Source organism: Danio aesculapii, chromosome 15 (assembly GCF_903798145.1).
Source record: "Danio aesculapii chromosome 15, fDanAes4.1, whole genome shotgun sequence".
Lineage (NCBI taxonomy): Eukaryota > Metazoa > Chordata > Actinopteri > Cypriniformes > Danionidae > Danio > Danio aesculapii.
This window is the reverse complement of record NC_079449.1, coordinates 46,736,457-46,754,401: the sequence shown is the minus strand read 5'-3', so window position 1 is coordinate 46,754,401 and position 17,945 is coordinate 46,736,457. Positions and strand designations below refer to the sequence as shown.

Below are 17,945 nucleotides of genomic sequence, written 5' to 3'. Positions count from 1 at the left end.
GGCAAAGAGTGTGCTTCTAACGTTGTATTTTCTCTCACGTTTTCAAGAACATTGACCCACAATGATTAAACAGGCTGTAATCTTGTGAAAGATACGGTTGTAAGTAGATAATATTTCTTTAAACGTGTTTAATTAAGGTTGTATCACTGGGTTATGATCAATAATTAAACAGCTTTTAATGAATAATCAGCAGCTTGTTATGTGGATATTGACAGAGCTAAACAGTTTGAGATCTCGATATGCTACGCAAAGAGATTTAGTTAATCAAGAAATCCTTTAAACATTGTTGTTGTCATAAAATGTTAGAAAGTAATGATTAGCCAGTAGGCTAATATACAGGAAATTAAGCGTTACTTGATTAGCATTCTGTTGGGAAGACTCAACTGCCAAGTCATTCATTCATAACAGGTTTAGCCAATGATCTCTTATTGACCTCAGCTTTTGATCGCTAGTGTGTCACAATAAAAATTATCCTCCTTCCTCACGACAACAGAGATTTTCTTACTTTGAGGCAGATGAAAATGTCTGTATTAGTTTTTTTAAATCCTGTAATGCTAACTTTGTCACGTGAAGAACATCTTAGTAAATGAAACGGCTTTTAGTCTCCTTTTCTACACACTGTCATAGAGGCAGCATTAGCCATTATGCTATTTAGGCTAATGATTTCAGGCTTGCTTTTAATAGATTTTGGCAGCAAAGCTCCCATTTTCAAACATGGGAAATCGAATGAAATTGTGGCCGAGTTTAAAGGGATTCTGGTATATCTATCATGGGATATCGGATGAAATGTTGTCTTACTTCAGAAGAATCTAGCATATTTGTCAATAGTGACCTTTCTCGCTGGATTCAAACACACTTTCCAGCTTTTCTAGCCCACACATGAATATAACTCTGGCTATACTGACTTAACCAGTCCACCCCAAACAAGCAGACCACTCATTCATCTTCAGACTACATTATCTAAGATTATTGTTCGTGGGTAGGTATTTACTATAGTATTTCCTTCATGTGGGCTTTTTCATAGAATAAAAAGCATTCGACTGTCTCTTCTGGTTTTATATACAGTAGACCAACCTTTTGTGCAGCACGTATCCGTGTTTGTATTGATAGTCTTTCGAGGAGTGGGGCTGGGGAGGGTATTTTGGTAGGTAGGTTATGTCAAGTATATACTTAAATTCACATCTATATCACAAATACATCTAACAATAGAGAGAGATGTTTGTTTCCCACTATAACTGATCAACAATCAAAGTGTCAGCTACCTGTTTTTGAGAAAACTATGTCAAGTTAGCGATTAGCAGCTCTTAACATGCTTGTATGTGTGGGTTTAGCGTGTGTGCATGCATTTGTTTTCACATCACCATGAGTCAGATTTTTGGTCCTTGTTATCTCAGTTTTGTGGGTCTGATGAATTGTTGTGGGTCTGAGATCTCAAAACTTAGATGCCATATCCAAACCATCATCACTGCCCTGCTGAAAAATCCAGCTTAAAGCAGCCTAGGCTGGTTGGTTGGTTTTAGCTGGTTGACCAGCCTGGTTTTAGAGGGGTTTTGGCCATTTCCAGGTTGGTTTCCAGCCTGGTCTTAGCTGGTTAGGCTGGAAAATGACCAGCTAAATCCAGCTAAAACCAGCTTGACCAGCCTGGTTTAAGCTGGTCATAGCTGATTTTGGCTGGGCTCCCAGCCTGGCTAGGCTGGTCAAGCTGGTTTTAGCTGGTAATTTTCCAGCCAGACCAGCTAAGACCAGGCTGGAAATGGCTGGAAACCAGCCTGGAAATGGCCAAAACCCCTCTAAAACCAGGCTGGTTGACCAGCTAAAACCAGCCTAGGCTGGTTTAAGCTGTTTTTTTCAGTAGGGTGCATTGCGAACTAGCATGGGAAGTTATGACTGATAAACAATCAAAGTGTCAGCTACCTGATTTGGAGAAAATTATGTCAAGTTAGCGATTAGCAGCTCTTAACATGCTTGTCTGTGTGGGTTTAGCGTGCGTGCATGCATTTGTTTTCACATCACTGTGAGTCAGATTTTTGGTCTGATTTGTGGGTCTGAGCTCTCAAAACTTAGATGCCATATCCAAACCATCATCACTGCATTGCGAACTAGCATGGGAAGTTATGACTGAAAAACAATCAAAGTGTCAGCTACCTGTTTTTGAGGAACTGACGTCAAGTTAGCAATTAGCAGCTCTTAACATGCTTGCTTGTGTGGGTTTAGCGTGTGTGCATGCATTTGTTTTCACATCACCGTGAGTCAGACTTTTGGTCCTTGTTATCTCATTTTTGTGGGTCTGATGAATTGTTGTGGGTCTGAGCTCTCAAAACTTAGATCTAAACCATCATCACTGCATTGTGAATTAGTATGGAAAGTTATGGCTGACAAACAATCAAAGTGTCACCTACGTTTTTAGAAAATGATGTCAAGTTAGCGATTAGCTGCACTTATAAGGCTTGTTTGTGTGGGTTTCACATGTGTGCATGCGTTTGTTTCGCGTCACCGTGAGTCAGCTTTTTGGGCTTTGTAATCTCATTTACGGTTTCCTGTAAAAGCCTATTGAGGAATGGCTTACCGAAACTCCAAATCTGGCGGCGAAGATACAGCATTTATTCAACAGAGACACTAACAGCCAAGATGATTGAGTGTGGCGTTCTGCCTGAACTTTCCAGAGGGCTCCCATTGCCTTCTTGTTCTAAACAATATTTGCTGTGAGTGTGTATGTGTGAGACCTTTAATAGCGTCGTCTGTCTTTTAAACAAGGCCCTATAGCTGATGAAAGTGTATATGTATGTTATTAAAGTCAACTAAATATCTTGGCCTTGGACATATTTGTCACTGAGGTAACTATTTCATTTTTCCATAATTGTTTTGGATTATTTCTGTGTAAAAGTTGCATACAATTTGCTAATTTATTGTAAGTTTTTTGTGTTTCATTTGCAATAAGTTAGTCATCGTGCTATTTTGATGTTATCAGTCAATGACAATGAATAAAAATTGACAAATAGGAGCTTTTGTGTTTAGAGATAGAGAAGTGAATGGAAACATTTCCCTCCTTTGTTTCTTTGAAAGCTGACATTTAAATAAAACAGATTCATTAAGTCTCTGAAGGTTTGAAAGTTCAAGCTTTGAGCATAAGTTTCTTTTTCTGGCTGCGTCTCTATATATATTTTTTTCCAAATTATGGTTAAATTGTCAAAAATAGCCGTAAATTAAAAAACGTTTTTCATTCTGGGTTGGTGTTGTAATAACAATTCATCTTTATTTTTCAATTCAATTGATGTTTATTTTTATAGCGTTTTTACAACGTACAGTAGATTGTGTCAAAGCAGCTTCCCTGCTGAAAAATCCAGCTTAAACAGGGTTTTTAGAGGGGTTTTGGCCATTTCCAGGCTGGTTTCCAGCCATTTCCAGCTAAAATGACCAGCTAAATCCAGCTAAAACCAGCTTGACCAACCTGGTTTAGGCTGGACATAGCTGTTTTTGGCTGGGCTTCCAGCTTTAAATATATATATATATATATATATATATATATATATATATATATATATATATATATATATATATATATATATATATATATAATATTTATTTATTTATTTCAAAATTAACTACCTATTAAATTCTTATTACTTGTAAATACATTAGGGTATATATATACTTTTTTTTTTACAGTATCTTGCATGCATTTGATAAATAATTAATAAAAAATGCACAAAGCATTTAGAATAGACAGTTTTTAGAATTAACTTCACATGTAATAGAAAATAATAGTGCATTTATCTATATTTTAAAAGTTTGAAAGCTATAATTATGATACCTGCATTTATTTGATCACAAACACTGCTCTTTTAACTTGTACCAATATTGTAGAGTGCAGCAATGCAATTTAAAACAACAGTTTTCTGTTTGAAAGCATTTAACATGTAATTTGAAGGCTAAGCTGAATTTTCAGCATCATTACGCCAGTCTTCACAGTTCCTCGGGTCTACCATATGCCCTCATTTAGGCTCATTAAGTCAATGTGTCTGAGAGAGAGAGAGAAAGATTCTCTCTGCTTGTCTTGTTTAGTCTGCTCTTGTTAACCTGGGTGGGAGGTTTTGCTCTAGGCTGGTCTGCTGTCTACATGGCTGTCAGCGCAGGCAGTAAGATATCAGGAGACAGCGTAAATAAGGTTAGGTTTAACTACGACTTGCTGTCCTCTGTAGGGTAATGCTTACAACACAGTGCTCCCCTGGGGTGAAGATTAGCCACCTCTTCAGTTGTGAACACTGAGTTGTGTATGTTTATATGTGTGTGTGTGTGTGTGTGTTTTCAAATGTGTGTTTGTATAAATTCCTCTCCGGCGTCCCAGATGGCGTGAGGAAACAAGGAATACCCCCCTCCCTAACATTCATCTCCATTTCACACTCTCTTGCAGTATCTCTTGTCCTCGGCTCAGCTCGCCGCGAGCTCTTTCAGATTGTTTTTTTCTCGTAGATTCTGTGGGAAGTTAATATAAAGAAAGTAAACAGGGTCGATTTTGATTCCGCGCCGCATCTTTCTCAATTCACAGTCACTCTCGCACTAGCTACGTATAAATCACAGATATTTCTTTCTCTCAGTGCCCGACTGCTTTGGAAGGCCTCTTAAAACTGTAAAAGGGGTCATTTGTCTTTGTCTGCTGCTTTTCACATCACTTCTGTGGATATTGTTTATTAAAGATTGACCCAATGGACACATCTATTGTGCTATTTTAAAGGTCAGGTCATCCAATAATGGAAATACTGTTATTAGAGTCTGCATAAACAGACACGACGCAAAGCAAGTGGGATTAAAAGATCTGTTCAGCTCTCTGTGATCATCAGTCATCATCAAATGTGACCAAGAAAGAGTTTTACAAGTTTAAAACGTTTCTAAAACAGTGCATGTTTGTAATAAATACAGTAAAATCGCTGTAATTCATAACCACAGTCGCGAGTCAGTACAATTATAAAAGAAGACGCTTCAATTTTAGTTTGTGGACGTTAAATCAGGTTTATTTTGTACATTAACATAACAAATATCCATAAAGCAATGTATATTAACCTGTATCCTGTGACATTTGCTGTGCAAAAACAGTGCAAAGCTAAACGTGTGTGTGTGTGTGTGTGTGTGCGTGCGTGCGTGCGTGCGTGCGTGCGTGCGTGCGTGCGAACTTTATTATTACATTGTGTGTGACTCATCGTAGCAGAAAGGCTTGAATTAACTCCACAACAAAGACATCAAATAACCCATGATATAGTTCTTACTGTAGTAAGGGTGATCTGCTTACATTTTGTCTGTCACTGTGCTGTTTATCTACGTGAAGATTACACGCACTGACATGCACTTGGGACCAGTGGGCGGGAAGAACTAGCTCAATTGAATTAAAGGTACAGGCAAGCAAAAACAGCTACAATGCCCTAACAGCTCAAATTTCCCAGATTGCGAAAGATTTCTCAAAAATAAATAAAAATCATTGTTCGCCAACTAACGTTGCAAGTTCCGTCGTTACAAACATAGTTCGTTGATTTGGAGTTTCCCAAATCCATCGTTCCAACGCACATTCGCAAACTGCGTCGCAAACTTCTATGCTTGCAACTGCACCTTTGGAGCTGTAGTTAGAAACATAGTTCCTGGCTGTGTTCTATTCCCCCTATGAACTATTCCTTTAGAACAATCCAACATTTAAACTTGGAATAATTTTTAAATAAAGCATCAAAGTCGTCTCTCTTAGGTGTAATTTGCTAAGTATTTTTGCAGTTCAGTTTTAATGATCTTTATGTTTACAGTTGCGCTCCCTTCGCAGTGCATTTTGAAAACATTGATGTCGTTTTGAACACAGCCGTGGCTCATGACGACAGCTATAGACGACCTATTATTTAAAAGTGGAATTTCTGTTACGTCTCCAAAAGCTTGTGAAAACAAAAATCATAGCATACGTTAATGCTTTACTTTATAGTAGGTTATTTATTAAATATCTGTACTGTATATGACATGGGCCTGTTAGTTAGAACATTTCTGCTGTGGTTTGCATGTGTCAAATTGTAAAAGTAGATTTAAAAAAAAATAACAACAAATAAATAAACAATATTCTACTTACTAATAATAATAATAATAATAATAATAATAAAATAATAATCATTTATATTCTTAATATTATTATTAAGGTATGATTTTTTACCTTTCCTTATAAATTATAAATATTAAATTTCATTTCTTAATAAGTAGCCTCATTATTTATTTATCTGATTTATTTATGAGATAAGAATACGTGTTAGCTTTCATAAGTGATTTTATGTTAATTTAGAATAGAATATGTAATATTCTGAATAATATTTGTAAAGGAAACACAGGCCCTGAATGTGCCATTTACATTTATTTTTATTAATATTGAAAACGAGTGCATGTTTTTATCAAAACTAATAATGCATTTTGAATGCATGTGCATGTAAAACAATATAATTTTCCTAAAGAAATTTTGGGGTTCTTCTTTAAAGAAGTTGTTACCACCCTGTTTAGAGCATTCCCTGCTGAAAAATCCATCTTAAACCAGCCTAGGCTGGTTGGCTGGTTTTAGCTGGTTGACCAGCCTGGTTTTAGAGGGGTTTTAGCCATTTCCAGGCTGGTTTTCAGCCAGGCTGGAAAATAACTAGCTAAATCCAGCTAAAACCAGCTTGACCAGCCTGGTTTAAGCTGGACATAGTTGGTTTTGGCTGGGCTCCCAGCCTGGCTAGGTGGTCAAGCTGGTTTTAGCTGGTCATTTTCCAGCCTGACCAGCTAAGACCAGGCTAGAAATGGCTGGAAACCAGCCTGGAAATGGTCAAAACCCCTCTAAAACCAGGCTGGTCAACCAGCTAAAACCAGCCAAGGCTGGTTTAAGCTGGTTTTTTCTGTAGGGTCATTATGAGCGTTTTAACGTTATATCTAACGTGGTTCAAATGATGGATCTGCGACAGAGAAACTACGTGTTTTGGAAAACCCTCGTCACTACATCGTTCTTTTCCCAAACGATGCATCTTTCTATGATATTTCAGCCGCGAGTTACATTGCTGTTTGGGAAACGCACCCCTGATCGGTATTTTGAGCTAAAACTTTGCAGACACATTCTGGAGACATCTTCAATCTTGAAAAAGGGGTAAAATAGGTACTCTTTAAGGGGGCTAATAATATTGACCTTAAAATGGTTTTAAAAAAATTTAACTGTTTTATTTTAGCCAAAAAAATAAATAAATCAAATCAGACTTTCTCCAGAAGAAAAAATATTATAGGAAATACTGTGAAAAATTCCTTGCTCTGTTAAACATCATTTGGGAAATATTTGAAAAAGAAAGAAGAAAATTCACAGGAGGGTGAATAATAATTGACTTTAGCTGTACATTTCCAGACTACATCATATGCAAACAGAGCAGCCGGACAACAATAGATTCTGAAAATCACCGAAATATGAGTAATAATTAAACATACTTATATATACTTTTCTGTCTTCCATTCAGATGTCTAACTACAAGCGTGCAACGTTTGAGGAGGAGGACGGGACCGATGTCCCTGTTGATGGAACCATTTCTCCTGACAGTGTTGAGGTGGGTGCTGGTTACTGCCATTTTCTCTATATTTCTCCCAAAGCCACACACAAGTAATGGAAGAAACCATTTAATGGGGGCCTATTATGCAAAAACACATTTTTATAAGGGGTTTAAACACAATTGTGTGGCAAATGTGTGAAAATAGCCATCTTCTAATGGTAAAAATTTATTAATTCTATTAATCAGACTTGATAAAAACAGTCTGCAGAAACACTTTGATTGGCATTCTCCCTTTATATGTTTTATCAGAGGGGGGAAAGCGCCACACATAAATAACAATCTCCCTCTGATTAGCATAAACAGCCCTAAGTGAGAAGCAGCTGTCTGCCATTAGAGTTTTGAATCTGCTCCATAGCTCCGCCCTCTTTTGAAAAGAGCACAATCTCATTTGAATTTAAAGCGACAGTCACCAAAACGGCACATATAAGATCAAAGCCTAAAATCTGTCATTTCAAAGAGTTATAAAAGATTATTCATGAGGTATTTTAAGCAGAAACTTCACATACACACTCTAGAGACATCAGAGACTTATTTTGCGTCTTGTAAAAGGGACATAATTGGTCCACTTTAAGCGTTTAGTTCTACAGAGATGGTGAGGAGCAGTTCCCTTGAAAAATATGAGAGCAAAAATACAGTGAAGGAACTGTGAATTTCTGTGTGGTTGTGATGTGCGCAGTGTAGTGGAGTTTTTTCCTGGATGCTGGATGTTCCCACTGAAAATTGTAGCTGACAGCTATGCAATGTTGAATTTTTCAAGCTATCGGGAAAGAAAAGCTGTCTTGAGTCGGTGGTGATGCTCTTTCTTCAGCGCTGAGGCATTCAGGCAAGTCCAGATACTTACAGTATGCACAGCGGGAAGAGCAGCTGTAGCTGGAAAGGGTGTAACACAGTGATAGTTGAAATATTTACGTGACTTAACATATTCTTTAGTATGAAAGTTGCTGGTTTGGTTTCTTTAAATAACCCTTCAGCGATTCGTTCTTAAATGCATCCATGTGGGGTTGTGTGAATCTCTTATTTTAAATTGTCTTATTTTCTAATTAAAATGTTCATGCTGTGTTCAAATCAGACAATACATGCGTGAATAAATTGTCGTGTGATCACTTTGAGTTTACTTGCTTCATTTGCGCGTCAAATTCACTTCACAATAGATTTGCATCATAAATTGCATCGTGCTTCTGTCTACACGGTGACTCTAGTTTTGTTGCTAAATGGCTAACATTGTTTTTATTGAGAGATTAGCTGTGCTTTATGTGCTTTAGGAAGGCTGAAAAACAGCGTAGATTTGTTCAGTGCCATGTCTGGAGTCCACTAGATACTTTCAGAGGTGCATCAGGTCCTCCGGACACTGTATCTGGATGATGGAAGCTTTCAGCGATGCTTCCGACTGAGCCGAGCCCAGTTTGATGAGCTGTTGTTTGGTGTCGGCAGGAGGACTTCCCCTCGAGACACCAACAACAGGCACTACATCATATTCACTCCCTACAACAACAAGCTCCCGATTGGTTAACAAGGCATGAATGTTCGCTAAAGTTCAGATTTTCCAACTCGAGCGAACGCAAAACGTTCAATCACGCTATTCATACTGCCAGATGACTTGACTTAACAAGTATAAGTATATAACATGTCGATCACTTGCGCTCGATGCTTCATCCATGTCTGGTGTGAACACAACATTAAACTTTCATGGTCATTAAAGTGTATGTCAGATAAAAATCAAGACATTTTTAAACCAAATTTACCCAAAACTGGGTTGTTAAAGGAATACTACACTTTTTTTTTTTTTTTTGAAGTAGGCTCATTTTACTAGTCACCTAGAGTTAAACAGTTGGGTTTCACTGTCTTTGAATACATTTTGCCGATCTTCAGGTCTGGTGGCAGCACTTTTAGCTTTAGCTTAGCATAAATCATTGAATCGCAATAGACTATTAGCATTTCACTCACAAATAAATAAAAAAAAAAAAAGAGTTGTAATAATAATAATAATAATTCCTTACATTTATAAATCGCTTTTCTGGACACTTTACACATTGGGGGATCTCCTCATCCACCACCATTGTGTAGCATCCACCTGGATAACACGACGGCAGCCATATTGCGCCAGACCGCACACCACACACCAGCTGATTGGTGTTGAGGAGACAGAGTGATGAAGTCAATTATGATACGGAGATGATTAGGAGGCCATGATGGACAAAGGCCAGTGGGTAGATTTGACCAGGATGCCGGGGTTAACCCCTTACTCTTTTTCGAAGGACATCCTGGGATTTTTCTTAACCACAGAGAATCGGGACCTCATTTTAACATCTCATCCAAAAGACAGCGCTCACTGAGCAGTATAGAGTCCCCTTCACTATACTGGGGCGTTAGGACCCACACAGACTGCAGGTTGAGCGCCCCCTGCTGGCCTCACCAACACCACTTCTGGCAGCAACATAGATTTCCCATGTGGTCTCCCATCCAGATACCGACCAGGCGCAGCCCTGCTTAGCTTCAGTGGCCGACCAGTTGCAGAGAGCTAGCTGCTAGTTGTTTTAGCTGTTTAGTTGTTATAATTTTCCTATTTAAAGCTAGACTCTTCAGTAGTTACATACTAGGATACTAAGATTAATGGAAAATTAAATGTGGCTATCTGTGACTGATATGGCTAGGAACTATACTTGCATTCGGGCATACTAATCAAGGAACTTTGCTGCTGGACCATGACTGCAACAGGATAATTGATATTATGCAGCACTGTTGCCTAGTAAGCAAGCTATTTTCAGATGCTTAGTAACATAAATGCACCTGCTGCAGCCATAGTACATAGGATTGGGCGATGTTGACCAATAGGGTATATACGAAAGTATGCTTAAGGACTTTTAATTTGCCAGTAACCTGGGTTAAGCGCTTCCGGTGAACTGTATGCCATTACAAAATCGGCGCATTTAAGGTCTGCTTTCTTTAAAAACAGCAATCTCCACTGGCTGAGTGATATCCGATAAAAAGGGGGTCTCAGAATGTACAAGCAGCACTGCATTAAATTACATTATTTAACCCCAGTATATTCAATAGAGCTTCTGCGCTAGCCTGCCGATCGCGATTCTGGCTCAGCATCGTGATGTCTATCAGCCATCGGCGATGGATGATGGCATCGTCTATCAACCCAACCCTAATGGTACGGCAGCAAAGTTGACCATTAGCTAGATGCTAATGGTCTAATCTGATTCAATGCTTTATGCTAAGCTAAGCTATGCTAAAAGTGCTCCTGCAAGACTCAGAGGTTGGCTAAATGGATTAAAATATGGCCAGACTAAACTGTTTAACTTTAGAGAAGTTGTAAAATAAGCCTATTTCCAAGTGAAGTGTTCCTTCAAAGTGAGCAAGGCAGAAACTGTCACAGATATTAGTCACGCCATTAAAATATGAATGTATTACCACCCACATGCAAATATCACCCTGTTCATTTTTCAGCAAGTGGACTCCGACGAACAACATTATTTCAGTTTATAAAGGTTAGCCAATTATAATAGCTGCCATTAATCCGAGAAGTCATAAATATACAGGAGAAAAGCAGTTTAAAAGTCTGCATATAAATTGTTGAGCGTTTATTACGAAATGACTCACGGCTTGTGGATTTGGAACAATTATTTTGGTGTGACTAATAGTCTCAAAACATTGAGAGGCTGTACGAGTAACAGCATGATGTTAATAGAAATTGAAACTGCTCTCCTAGCGTTGTTTCTGAAGTAGAAATTTGCTTTAGCGATACCTTTCAGTAGGTCAGATTTCCAGGGAATTGACTGGGGTGGATTGTGAGTGACATTTGATATCAGTTCATATCGATTCATGTAGTCCTTTTCATTTGCCGCTCGTTTTTCTACGTCAAACGAGAAATGTGACACCTCTTGTCTCAGTTTGCCATGGAAGCAAGGAAACGAAGCTTGTATTTGAAATGTTATCCCTCAGGCAGCTTGCTCTTTGTTCTTTTGGGTGTTGAATGATGTTAAGAGACATGCGGCGTATTTTATCGCATAAAGCTTATGCAATGCTCTTGGTGTTTCAGCACAGGAAGACAGAGCTCTTATTTTGAAACGATTTTAATGAGAATATATGAGAGCGAATTTTTATTATGAGGGAAAAAATGAATAATTTTATTAGATTCTGGATATTCTTTGTGAGCAGCTCTGAGGGAAAGTGATGAAACTGCTGTGCCTTATTTTTTAATTCTTACTTTATAGTCACAATGGTATCAGATGGTAATGCTGCTTTGCTGTCAGAAGTTTATGAAATGTATAATTACAGGGTTTGTTGTATTCAAGTGCTTTGTTGTGTGAGAAATAGTTAATTCTTGCTTATTTCTTTAGGAGTTCTTATTAAACTCTTAATATATTGAAAATATTAAGTCAGTATCTAATGGATTTTTTAAAAATATATATAGTAACTCCTTAATTTACTTCCATATAAACATTTTCTGAGCTAATATATGAAGAGTTCAGATGCAAAACCCTCCGAATCCATCAAACCTCTTTTTTTGTAAATGAGTATTTTCTGCAGGCTCCTCTGATTAGGGTCAGAAGTTTCATTTTATAGATAATGAAAAGGTTATTAGCTAGTAAATAAACTACTTTTTTTTTTTAAAAAGTCACTTTAGACAATTCTTTGGTTTTTAAGATGGTAGATTTTCTTTTGCGTCAAAACCAGCTAAATCCACATCTGCTTTTTTTGCAAAAACCTCTAAATCCACCTATCGGGACAAGGCAGTGTAATTAGTTAAAAAATCACTAAAGATGCAATTAGAAATTATTTTACCAAACATAAAACACATTACACAAACCAATTCAATTCAATTCACCTTTATTTGTATAGCGCTTATACAATGTAGATCGTGTCAAAGCAGCTTCACATAAAAGGTCACAGTAAATAGGAACAGTGTAGTTCAGTTTGTAGTGTTTAAGTTCAGTTCAGTTTAGCTCAGTTCAGTGTGGTTTAATAATCACTACTGAGAGTCCAAATATTGAAGAGCAAATCCAACGATGCGCAGCTCTACAGATCCTGAACCATGCAAGCCAGTGGAGACAGCGGAGAGGGAACAAAAACTTGACTAATTGGCTAAAGTGAAGAAAAAAAAACCTTGAGAGAAACCAGGCTCAGTTGGGCACGACCATTTTAATTTCTCCGCTGGCCAAATGTCTTGTGCAGAGCTGCAGTCTCAGCGGCGGATTCTGGAAGCTGGCCTCAGCGAAGACTCGTCTGTCTCTGGGGCGTCACAGGAATCAGTCTCATGTTCTCCACTCCTCCACAGTAGCTGCTCAGGATATGGCCTAGTCCAGGATATGGAAACCTTGAGATCATCTCGTCCTTGGATTGAATCAGTGACTCTGCATAGTCTGAGGGCCTCGGGAAGAGTATCCCCAGGTGGAAATGGAGAATACAGAAAATAATTAGAGTAGCTGCTGTTCATAGTGTATATAAACAAACCACCTAACATTTAAAATATATAAATCTGTCAAGTAATCGGTTTATTCCGCTGTGGTAACCCCTGATAAACCAGGGACAAAGCAGAAAGAAAATGAATGAATAAAATCTGTCAAGTGAGTGCGTTAATCAGTACCATTAAAACTGACATTAATTAAATCTTAACAATCTGCTGTCATTTCTGATATTTGGGTTTTAGAGTTAATGTAAATAGAGATATCATTTATTGAAGTAATATAAATGTAGTTTTATACATTATATTTATCTTTTAAAAATAGCTTAAATTAGCAGATGAAACACAAGGTAGGTCTACTGGGAAAAAAGGAGATTGTAATTCATTCATTCTCGCCATAATTAAGGTCTTTGTCTCTTTTTCGTCTCTGGTTTATCCTCATAGCATGCATGTGGGATAAAAGAACGGCATCTTAACTTTATCTTTTGTGAAACGTGTTGCCGTTTAATGTATAGTAAATCCAACTCATTTAAAGTAGCGTAGCTGTGCAAAAAACAGTTATGAATGCATGCTACACTTCCGACTGTACAATGTGTTTTGTTTTTCTTATAATGTACAGAGTTTTGAGGTAAAGGACATTTTCATTTGCCATTCACTGTCTAAGCTGAAAGCAGGACTAAAATCTAAAGCAGTTCGCCTCGCTTAAACATTGCTTAAAACACACAGGATGTACAGCAATACAGAAATATATTTACAAATGAAAAAGAATTAAAATATTACAAAAATTATTATTTTCTATAAATATAAAAACCACAGCCTCCATGCTTTCTTCATCTCGGGGGGATTTTTCAGTTTCTTGACAACTTGCTTTTGTATAATGTTATTATTATCATTAGTATTATTTATTATATGCATATTTTTCTTAAAAACAAGCTTAGATTTTAAGCACACCTTTTACTTCATGATTATTGTTCATTTATTCGTTTTCTGAAAATTAGAACTGAATTTAGAAAGAGTTTTGAAACTAATGTTAGCACTTAACAAATTAAAGTAATTATGTAGGCTAATGCGTGTCCTCAGTTTCCTTATCCACGAAAGAGAGAAAGTGAAAGTAAAGGCCGAATGGCGGTGACTCTCAACTTTATTCTTGCACTGTGTAGGACTCAAATGGTCCATTGCATGTTCACAAATTGCCAGAGATCTGAGTTGAAAATTAAGAAGTTTTATTTTGAATGCAAGAAGTTAAAGAATACAAGTTCTGTGCAGGAGAGGTGTAATATCAATTCAGCCCCCTCTATTATGCTCTCCTTCATGCTTTTATACTGTCTCTCACACACTCTCTAACCCTCAACCCTATTGACTTATATGGGGTTGTCTTGACAGTTTGACCATTCAGCAACCAGATATTCACATAATATAGCAGTTAACCCTTTAAAGCAAAAGCCTTCATGTCTATATTTACTACGTACTTACTAACAAAGCTTAATAAAATGCTTATCCTTTAACTGCAGATGCTCTGTTTAACTGTTTTCTTAACTGTTTTAAAGCAGTCAGTTTTTCCACTTACAAAGTCCGCCATGTAAATAGCAAATGCACCATGGAGCAACACAACTGACTCTTAAAGAGAATGGGAGATGAGACTCATTAAGAGAATAAGCTCAACCGTGTTAGACCATGTGCTGCGCCGCAGAGTGTATTTTTCCGTCCTTAATATAGCAAAAGTAGATTTGGACATGCCTTTAATGCTTTTGCACCCTGCGCTTCAGACTTTGTGCATAGACCGTTAAAATAGAGCCCTTAGAGTGAGGGTTCAATTACATAGCTTGTATCTGCTGGCCTCTGTTACAGTCACCATCTTGAATTTCACTCCCATCTGGGTCAGGGCACCAATGTAACCCCTTCAAGGTGTGTCTTAAATCAGTTTTTCTTGAATAGGAGGCTAACAGCTAAGCCCATGTTCACACCACAAGTAAGAGCAGCGCATATTTTTTTGCCGTTACACAGTCCTCTGAAATAATTGGTCGGTCACAACAGTACGAGGTATGCTATTCAGAGATAACAACTGCTGCAACAAATAATAACACAGGCTCATTTGGTACTTCAAATCTTGACTCTTAGTGAATATGTTCAAGCTGCTATTATTGATTGTTTAACGCCATCTTGTGACTGAAAAATACATAGCTTAGTGTATGCAACATTCAGCCGTTTTTGTTTTTGTCAGCTTTGCCTTTAATTAAAGAATTAGTCTTCAGGTCAGAACAATGTTTCGTGTCAAATTTTAACAGTTGTGGTAGCTGTGTAACAAACAGGATAAAGTACATCCAGGTGGTTGTTTTTGAAGAAGAAAGCTCTTCAGAATTAGTCATTCAGATGGTCGGGTCAGAATTTGGCATCAACAACATGAAAGCATGGATCCATCCTGCCTTGTATAAATAGTTCAGGCTGGTTGTGGTGGTGCAATAGTGTGGGGGATATTTTCGTGGCACACTGGCCCATTAGTACCAGTTAAGCATCGTGTCAACGCCACAGCCTACCTGAGTATTGTCGCTGACCATGTCCATCCCTTTATGACTACAGTGTACCCATCTTCTGATGGCTACTTCCAGCAGGATAACACACCATGTCATAAAGCGTGAATCCCCTCAGACTGGTTTCTTGAACATGACAATGAGTTCACTGTACTCAAATGGCCTTCACAGTCACCAGAGCTCAATCCAATAAAGCAGCTTTGGGATGTGGTAGAACGGGAGATTCGCATTATGGATGTGCAGCCGACAAATCTGCAGCAACTGTATGATGCTATCATGTCAATATGGACCAAAATCTGAGGAATATCTCCAGTACCTTGTTGAATCTATGCCATGAAGGATTAAGGCAGTTTTAAAGGCAAAAGCTGGTCCAACCTGGTACCAGTAAGGTGTACCTAATAAAGTGGCCAGTAAGTGTGTATAGTTTGGAGTTTAACCAGCAAACAGCTGCCAAAAAAACTTCATGATCAATAATTGACTCTTTTTTATTTATTTCTTTTAGGTGGGTTTCCGTAAGGGTGGTATTCAGTTGTTTGGTCCACTGGGCCGGAGGACTCAGCTTGAGGTAGTGTTGGCCGGTCTGCTTCTTGCTTCACTTCTAGCACTGTTCGGCTGTGCGGTCACACTGGGAGTCCGTTATAACAGAGGTAATTCAAACACACACACACACACACACAACACTCTCAGTGAAAAGTATAGCATACAGTAACTTGACTGATAAATATGATGCTGTAGATGTTCTTTAAAAATAATCTTTAAATATGAAATATTCATAGTTGTTTCAAGGTTGAATTCATGATGATTTAATGAATATATGATTGGGTAAATTGGGTAAACAAATGTTTGGCTAACAAACTCAGTATTTGTGCTTATGGTCGTATATTAGAGCCTCTGCTGTTATGTAAATCTATTACCTGATATGGATTTATTTATGCTCTACTTTCATGTTGATGTAAACAAGGCCTAATTTTAATACAATACTTAAAAATGCATAAATATTGTTCACATTTTAATAAAATCTCAACTGATTAACTTATCAACCGCTCTCCATCGTTTTCTTATATTCTGTTTTGCTCAGCAAGATTTCACATAATGCACTGTGAATGTAATTTCCTGTCATCTTGATCTCCCCCAGATCCAGCCCGTAGTATCTGTCTAACCGAGGCCTGTGTCACTGTGGCCAGCAAGATTGTTGAAGCTTTGGACCGCTCTGCCGACCCATGTCAGGATTTTTACCAATACGCCTGTGGAGGATGGGTCCGCAAAAACCCCCTGCCAGATGGCCGGTCCCGCTGGAGCACATTTAACAGCATCTGGGACCAGAACCAGGCTGTGCTCAAACACCTGCTGGGTAAGTGCCGGAAAACACACACACATACACACACACATGCTTATCCTGTTTGTAGGGTGGGATTTGCTCAGTAAATCTCACTCAGTGTTCGCTCAACAGTATATATTTAGAAAGACTTCTAAATGATTTATGCCATTTTCCCACTGAAAACTGCAGCATTCATGTTTTACGGAGAGTCAAACACTCGAGTTCTCTGTACTTGGGTTGTTTTTGTAGATCTGTGCAGAAACTTGCATCGATTCTTGCTCTGGGCGCCCTGATTACTTGTTTTCTCTGAGTGCATCTGTCCTCGTCTTGGTGTTCGATAAGAGACAATGACTTTGTGAATGCGTTCTCTGTTTCTTTAACTTTAGCCCCTCCATTAATCACCCTCACATGGATTTACAGTATAGTGCTTGCAGAGCTTGTTTTTGAAGAAATTCAAGATGCAGTTATTAAAACTTCCGTTGACTGGTTCTTGCCTGTGCAAAACTTAATGCCGCAATGCTGATGTGTTCTGAATGTTTCCCAGACCATTACTCTATTGTTGTTGGGATGTTCTAAGTCAGATTCAGAGTTCAGCTGCAACCTTGATTAAACACGCCTGTCTTTAATCACCAAGTGTTCCTTCACATCCTACTCAGGCCCTGTCCACCCCTGCTGAAAAATCCAGCTTAAACCAGCCTAAGCTGGTTGACCAGCCTGGTTTTAGAGGGGTTTTGCCCATTTCCAGGCTCAGAGATCTAGAGCAGTGTTTCCCAACCCTGTTCCTGGAGGCACACCAACAGTACATATTTTGGATGTCTCCCTTTTCTGACCCAGTAACTTCAGGTGTTGGAGTCTCTTCTGATGGTATGATAAGTTGATTCAGGTGTGTTTGATTAAGGAGAGGTTGAAAATGTGTACTGTTGGTGTGCCTTCAGGAACAGGGTTGAGAAACACTGATCTAGAGGACAAAGATGGAGTAGAAGATCTGACAAGCTTGACCATTAACAGCTTTAAAAACAAACAATACAATATTAAATTGAATTCCAATATGAGGGAGCCAATGAAGAGAGACCAAATATATGGTCAAAATATTTTCAGGAGCCTTTTGATTA

At 38.2% G+C, this 17,945-nt stretch overlaps 1 protein-coding gene across 2 annotated transcripts in view; it reads left to right on the top strand.

Annotated features, from left to right (window-relative positions):
* Window positions 1-17,945, top strand: part of ece2b (endothelin converting enzyme 2b) — a 127,552-nt gene that overhangs the window by 56,957 nt on the left and 52,650 nt on the right. For both annotated transcript variants that reach the window (XM_056473169.1, XM_056473171.1), the window contains 3 exons: window positions 7,488-7,574; window positions 16,018-16,162; window positions 16,651-16,866. In XM_056473169.1, coding sequence (XP_056329144.1) covers window positions 7,488-7,574; window positions 16,018-16,162; window positions 16,651-16,866 — 448 coding nt within the window. The remainder of the gene's footprint in view (window positions 1-7,487; window positions 7,575-16,017; window positions 16,163-16,650; window positions 16,867-17,945) is intronic.